Source organism: Diabrotica undecimpunctata, chromosome 1 (assembly GCF_040954645.1).
Source record: "Diabrotica undecimpunctata isolate CICGRU chromosome 1, icDiaUnde3, whole genome shotgun sequence".
Classification (NCBI taxonomy): Eukaryota; Metazoa; Arthropoda; class Insecta; order Coleoptera; family Chrysomelidae; genus Diabrotica; species Diabrotica undecimpunctata.
In genome coordinates, this window is record NC_092803.1 from 97,350,391 (window position 1) to 97,357,412 (window position 7,022).

A 7,022-nucleotide genomic window follows, 5' to 3' on the forward strand; every position below is an offset into this window, starting at 1 on the left:
TCGTAACAATGAAAGGATTAGTATTTTCCAAATTACCCTCTGACGCATTCCAAAATTCAGCAAGTTGAAACAAATACCCTTATCAGATAGTTTTTATCAATGATTTGAAAGTTAAAGGTATTTGAAAAATAAACATATCTTTTAATACGTCGAGGGGTCAGGGGGGAGATTTCGGAATGTTTGTGATTGAGGGGAGAGAGTGGACATCAGTATCAGTTCAAATTCCAGCACTGAAGGAGCGTCAGGCTCTACTCGCCCCAGCGGCATATTAGTGTTTTAAACCAGTCGGTATATTAATAAGTTCGTGTCAATATTGTATTACCGACAAGTGTGTATCATATGCAAGTTATCGGCGTTTAAAATACATTGTATTTGTTTAAATATATTTGTTCAAACGTTCTTTTTGAATCTTCATTTTTCCCAGTTTTCTGGGTGGTCCTTCAAAGAAATATATATAAAGTAATCCTATTTCCCTAAGGAAAAACCTTGTTCCCCAAGGGAAAAAACCAGCGACCTATTACTGGTGCGTGAAACAAAGCCATCAGGACAAAGGTGTAAGGACAAACACCTACATCTTCGCTCTTGTTCCTTCGAACCGGACTTCTTCACATTTCAACTTCGAATCAGAGATCTTCGCATGTCTCATCTTAAAGTTAGACATCAACGCAGCATCTGCAGCATCTTCCAGTAGGACGCCTCCAGACTCCTTCATCCTGGTAGCTGATTTAACGCCTAGCATCACACTCAACAAACTGTAAGTTTTTTAATTTTAGTATCATTTGTGAAGTGCATACTATAAACTCTTTTTGAACATTTATTGAACATTTTCGTTATTTCGCTATTATTTTTATAATTATTATATCCTTTTACTTATATTTTCTATTTTTAGTGTATATTCTCATATTTTCGCCATATCTCTTTTTTTATTACTATTCTTCTGTTTTTTCAATTTAAAGATCAAATTCTTTCACATATTTCTCGCTCACTAAATCTTAATCTAATTCAATCAGCTAATCATGGATACAACGGTTGATGATATTGTTAAAGTAAAAGATGATCTTGTTAAGGCAAGAGGTCGAAGTAAAGCTTCGATAACTAGATTGGAGAATTGGTTTAAAGAAAATGAAAAAAGTAATATTTCAAAAAATGAATTAATTTTTAGAAAAGACTATCAAAAGTTTTTGACAAATATCTCGAGGTTCAAAATGAATTAGAGACAATAGATGATGAATTTTCTGTTGACATGGCAGACGTAGAAGACAGATTTTTAACGTTAGGATCAGCTCTAAAGAATAAAATTGATACAATTTCAGTAAATTCTGTTGTGAGCACCTCAGCTCAACAAAATCATTCAAATAACCATCATATCCGCCTACCGGAAATAAAAATTCCACATTTCGATGGAAATATAGCAAATTGGCCTAGTTTTATCGAGATGTTTACCAAACTTATCGTAGATTATTTAAATCTTTCAGATATTGAAAAACTAATTTATCTAAAATCAATTCTCAAGAACGAGCCTCTACAACTAATTGAAAATTTGGAAGTTGTAGGCTCAAATTTTTCCGTTGCGCTCGATACACTTAAGAATAGATTTGAAAACAAATGTTTAATAATTAACACTTATTTAAAACAACTTTTGAACGTTCCTTCATTAACAAAAAATACTGCTCAAAACTTGCGAGAATTCTTAACTCACATAAAAAAGAATTTAAGTGCGCTAAATAATTTAAATATCTCCGACAATCTTGCAGATTTAATTTTAATTCATATATTCACACAAAAATTAGATTTTAATATGAAACGATCCTTTGAATCCGAAAGAGATTTCAACGAACTTCCTACAATAGATGAGTTTTTGAATTTTATTAAAAAGAAATGTAAGATATTGGAAAATTTGATCTTTGAAGAGAAAACAGTTTATAAATCAAAACCGTCTCTTCATATTTCTATAAATAATAGAGAAACATCTTTTAAATGTTTCGTATGCAATTCTAACTCACATAAAGTATACTCTTGCCAACAATTTTTAAATTTGTCCGCTCAAGAGCGTATGTAAAAAGTAAAAAACAAAGGTTTTTGTCTCAATTGCCTTGCTAGTGGTCATATGTCTAATTCTTGTTCCTCATCTTCGAATTGCAAAACCTGCAATAAATGACATCACTCTTTGCTTCACATTTCGCACCCGTCGGAAAATATTTCACGGCAAAGTTCGTATAGATCGAATTCTGAAAGTCAACCCGCCCAAAATCAATTTGTTCGGAATTCACGTCATCAACGTCCAAATCAGCATTCGTCTCAATTCACTTCGGAGAATATTCATGCAAATTCGCAGAACAACTCTGTTCCAAATGCAATTCCGCAAGGTTTACCAGATACGCAAAATCTTCCAGGGCCGAGCAATATTTCGTCCCACTCTGTATATTCGAACAATCTGCAAATTTTACTCGCAACTGCTTTGGTAACTGTTTACGATGTTGAAAACAATCCCATCTCTGTTCGTTGTTTAACAGACTCCGGTAGCCAAGTTTCGTTCATAACAGACAGGTTAGCCAAAAGAAGATGTTATTCACCCTATACCAGAAATCTTCAAATATCAGGTATAGCTCAAACTTCTTCTGTTTCAAACAAGATGGTAGACTTTAAAATCTATTCAAACACATATCTTGGTAAAAACTTTAATCTGTCCTGTGCTGTCCTCGAAAGCATTACGTGCCAGCATCCACAAGTCGCGCTGGATTTAAATTTATTAAAAATACCAAAAAATATAAAACTTGCAGACCCTCATTTCTGTACCCCGTCGGACGTAGACATGCTTTTAGGAGCTGATATTTATTTTGACCTAGTTACTTACGGCTTAATAAAATTAGGCCCCAACCTTCCTATTCTTGAAAACACTCATTTGGGTTATATTGTAGGTGGAAATATCCCATACTCTCGTTATACAATGTTAGGATCAAACGCGACTCCTTCAAAGAACAATGCTCACTCACATTATTCAAATATTTCGTTACACGTACAAACTGCTGATCTTGATTCTCCTTTAAAGAATTTTTGGGAAATAGAAGAGACTAAACCACTCACTTCTATTCATGCAAAAACATTAACTCCCTCAGAACAGCGAGCTGAGGACATATTCAAATCTTCACTAACAATTCTTCCTAGTGGCAGATTTCAAGTAGACCTACCTCTGAAGACTCCTAATGAATATCAAAAATTAGGTGAATCATTTCAATCTTGAAAAAAGGCTTAACAAATCAGACGAGTTACGGCATCTGTACACCGAATTCATATCAGAATATGTTTCTTTAGGGCATTGTAAATACGTTCCCCTTTCTAAGCTTAATGAATCGTCCGAACATAAGTTTTTTCTCCCACATCATTGTGTTTTCAAGCATGATAGCTTAACTACTCGACTCAGGGTTGTATTTGATGGATCAATGAAATCAACCTCAAATGTGTCTCTCAACGATATTATGCTCAAAGGTTATACTGTACAACCTGATTTGTTTGAAATTCTAATTCGCTTTAGACTTTACAAATATACTCTTATCGCCGACATCGAAAAGATGTTTAGGCAAATAAGAATTAACCCTAAACAGATATTTCTACTAAACATTCTGTGGCGCAATTCCCCACAAGAAGAACTAAAATGTCTAGAACTTCAGACCGTGACCTACGGCACAAACTCAGCTAGTTTTTTAAGTACTAGGTGTCTTAAAGAGTTGGCAGTTCGAAATAAAGAAAAATACCCATTAGCTGCTGATGCTCTAGAAAATTCTTGTTATGTAGATGATATTTTACATGATGCAAATGATATTGAGACTTTGTACAAGACTTATAAGCAACTTTCTACTAGTCTAAATTCCGCTGGGATACCACTCCATAAATGGAGTTCTAATTCTTCCGAGTTTCTCGACTCTATTTCCTCTGAATCTCAAAAATCTAATTATGTAATAAAACCCGACAATTCGTCAAATAAAGTTCTTGGAATATGTTGGAATTCTCAGTCTGACATGTTCTCTATCTCTCTTCCTGACATTTCTAGTGAACCAAAATACACAAAAAGAGAAGTTCTATCAATTATCTCTTCTATTTTTGATCCTCTTGGTCTAATAAATCCGATTACTGTATCTGCCAAGTTGTTAATGCAAAAAATTTGGATATGTAACTTAAATTGGGATGACAAACTCACAGGAGAAATTTCATCAGAATGGTTGAATTTTCTAGCTCACATTAACTTAATGTGAGCTAGAGAGCTACAACTTAATTACTTCAAAGAGTCGTGTAGCTCCACTAAAAACCATTTCCCTACCCAGTCTTGAATTATTAGGGGCTGTTTTGCTTTCTACCCTGATTTCAAATATCTTTCTTATTATTTCACCAAAGGTTTCTTCCATAGCTTCGGTTAGGCTCTGGACAGACTCCCAAATTGTACTTGCATGGATAAATTCTCACCCTTCTCGTTAGTCAATCTTCGTAGCAAACCGTATAACTCAAATACAGGAGTTAACGCGAACTTATTTATGGAATCACGTAAGTTCTAAAGATAACCCAGCAGATATTCTGTCTCGCGGTACCACACCGGCCCTGCTGGTAGACAATACATTATGGTGGCATGGGCCCCATTTTATAATGAACGCAACCACTAAATTTAATGAATTTGTTCCAAATATTGATATAACAGATATCCCTGAAATAAAAGCCACATTACACGCTGTAAATAATTCGAAACCTACTCTATATACAACTTTTTGTAAATTCTCATCTTTCACTCGGTTACAAAGAGTAATTGCATATTGCAATAGGTATATTTACAATCTTAGAAATAAAGAAAACAAAAGAAATGGTGTAATTTCGGCTTCCGAATTAATAGAAGCCGAGCAGAGAATAGTTAAAATCATTCAACTAACATTCTTTCAATCAGAATTTAAAGACTTAAAGCATCAAAAAACAATAAAAAATAAGGCTCTCTTAAAATTGAATCCATTTATAGACGCATCTGATTTAATAAGAGTTGGTGGACGACTTCGCAATGCAAATGTTTCGTATAATCAAAAATTTCCACTTCTTCTTCTTACAAAATGCCAGGTAGTTAGATCGTTACTTGAAAGAGAACACATTCGCCTATTGCACACAGGGCCCTCAAAATACATTGTCAAATATTAGACTCACTTATTGGCCTCTTGATGGACTGAGAGAAATCAAGAGGATCATCTACAAATGTAAGAACTGTTACAGATTTAACGCAAGACCAGCTCATCAAATAATGGCCGATCTACCCAAAGAACGGTTTCAGGTCTCTCGACCATTCACAAATGTCGGCATCGATTACGGGGGCCCATTTCAAATAAAATCTTCAAAACTGCGACGTGCTCCCATTTGTAAGGCTTATATAGCAGTATTCGTATGCCTCTTCACTAAGGCAGTCCATATAGAGCTAGTGTCCAGTCTTAGCACCGAAGCATTCCTACTAACGTTAAAAAGATTCATTTCACGCAGAGGTATTCCTAAAACCATTTATTCGGACAATGCGTTTAACTTTCTTGGAGCTCGTAATCAGTTAAAAGAGCTTTATGACTTTTTTATGGGAACGGATGTTCTACCTACCATAAAAGAATTCGCAGCCTCAACATTAATTGAGTGGAAGTTCATTGCACCTCGATCTCCACATCAGGGTGGAATTTGGGAAGCAGCTATAAAGAGCTGCAAGTATCATTTAGTAAGGATGATGGGCAATAATATTTTTACATTTGAGGAATTAACCACTATTTTGGCTCAAATAGAAGCTGTTTTAAATTCACGACCCCTCTGTCCATTGTCAGACAGTCCAAATGATTTTTCTTTTCTAACCCCCGCTCATTTTCTCATTGGAAGCAGCATGACTTCCTATCCAAAAAAAGATATCTCGACAAAATCCAAAAATAGTTTATCACTGTGGCAGAAATGCAGCAAAATTCAGCAGCATTTCTGGAAATGTTGGTCTAGGGATTATTTACATCGCCTCCAAAATAAGCCCAAATGGTTTCTGCCCCAAGAAACCATTAAAGTCGATGATCTTGTACTCCTAATCGATGATAACGCTCCTCCTCTAAAATGGCCACTGGCAAGAGTAATCGAAACACTGCCAGGTAAAGACGGCGGAGTTAGAACTGTAAAACTAAGAACTAAAGACGGAACATTTATAAGATCTGTTGTTAAAGTATGTCCTTTGCCCCATACTCATTTAGATGTAGGTCACATCAACGGGGGGACTATGTTGTATATTAGTTTAGATATATAAAATTTCTTTGTACTAACTAATAATCTGTAAAGCGCCGTTATCTTGCATTTAAATAACTTTCTACACAAGTTTCTAAAACCTTCATAGAATCGTAACAATGAAAGGATTAGTATTTTCCAAATTACCCTCTGACGCATTCCAAAATTCCGCAAGTTGAGACAAATACCCTTATCAGGTAGTTTTTATCAATGATTTGAAAGTTAAAGGTATTTGAAAAATAAACATATCTTTTAATACGTCGAGGGGTCAGGGGGGAGATTTCGGAATGTTTGTGATTGAGGGGAGAGAGTGGACATCAGTATCAGTTCAAATTCCAGCACTGAAGGAGCGTCAGGCTCTACTCGCCCCAGCGGCATATTAGTGTTTTAAACCAGTCGGTATATTAATAAGTTCGTGTCAATATTGTATCACCGACAAGTGTGTATCATATGCAAGTTATCGGCGTTTAAAATACAACAAGGTTTAATTACGACAAGGTTAAAATACGACAAGGTTTAATTATTTGAACTGAACATATAAATTACAGTCAGTAAGCTATTGCTTTTAAAAATGATTGCAAATTTGACACTAACTCTAATTATATTGATTACATATTACCCCTAAATAGAAGATAAAACATTTAGAAGTTTGTATTATTGGTGAAGTGGTATATTCTTGTTAGATAAATTAAGCATTCTTCCCTTTTTTGCGCATTACTACCAATTTTTACACAAAAATATCTATCTTAGCACTTAAATAT

The 7,022-nt window shown here is 34.8% G+C and overlaps 2 protein-coding genes across 2 annotated transcripts; both read left to right on the forward strand.

Annotated features, from left to right (window-relative positions):
- Positions 1-3,440: 3,440 nt before the first annotated feature.
- On the forward strand, positions 3,441-4,250 carry LOC140434005 (uncharacterized). The gene has a single exon (XM_072521974.1). The coding sequence runs from the start codon at positions 3,441-3,443 to the stop codon at positions 4,248-4,250; it is 810 nt and encodes a 269-aa protein (XP_072378075.1).
- A 1,019-nt stretch (positions 4,251-5,269) lies between these two features.
- On the forward strand, positions 5,270-6,283 carry LOC140434012 (uncharacterized). Its single transcript, XM_072521986.1, has one exon. The coding sequence runs from the start codon at positions 5,270-5,272 to the stop codon at positions 6,281-6,283; it is 1,014 nt and encodes a 337-aa protein (XP_072378087.1).
- The last annotated feature ends 739 nt before the right edge of the window (positions 6,284-7,022 follow it).

Bases quoted from the DNA above. Each gene is read 5' to 3' on its own strand.
- LOC140434012 (XM_072521986.1), top strand. From the start codon at position 5,270: ATGGCCGATCTACCCAAAGAACGGTTTCAGGTCTCTCGACCATTCACA.
- LOC140434005 (XM_072521974.1), top strand. From the start codon at position 3,441: ATGAAATCAACCTCAAATGTGTCTCTCAACGATATTATGCTCAAAGGT.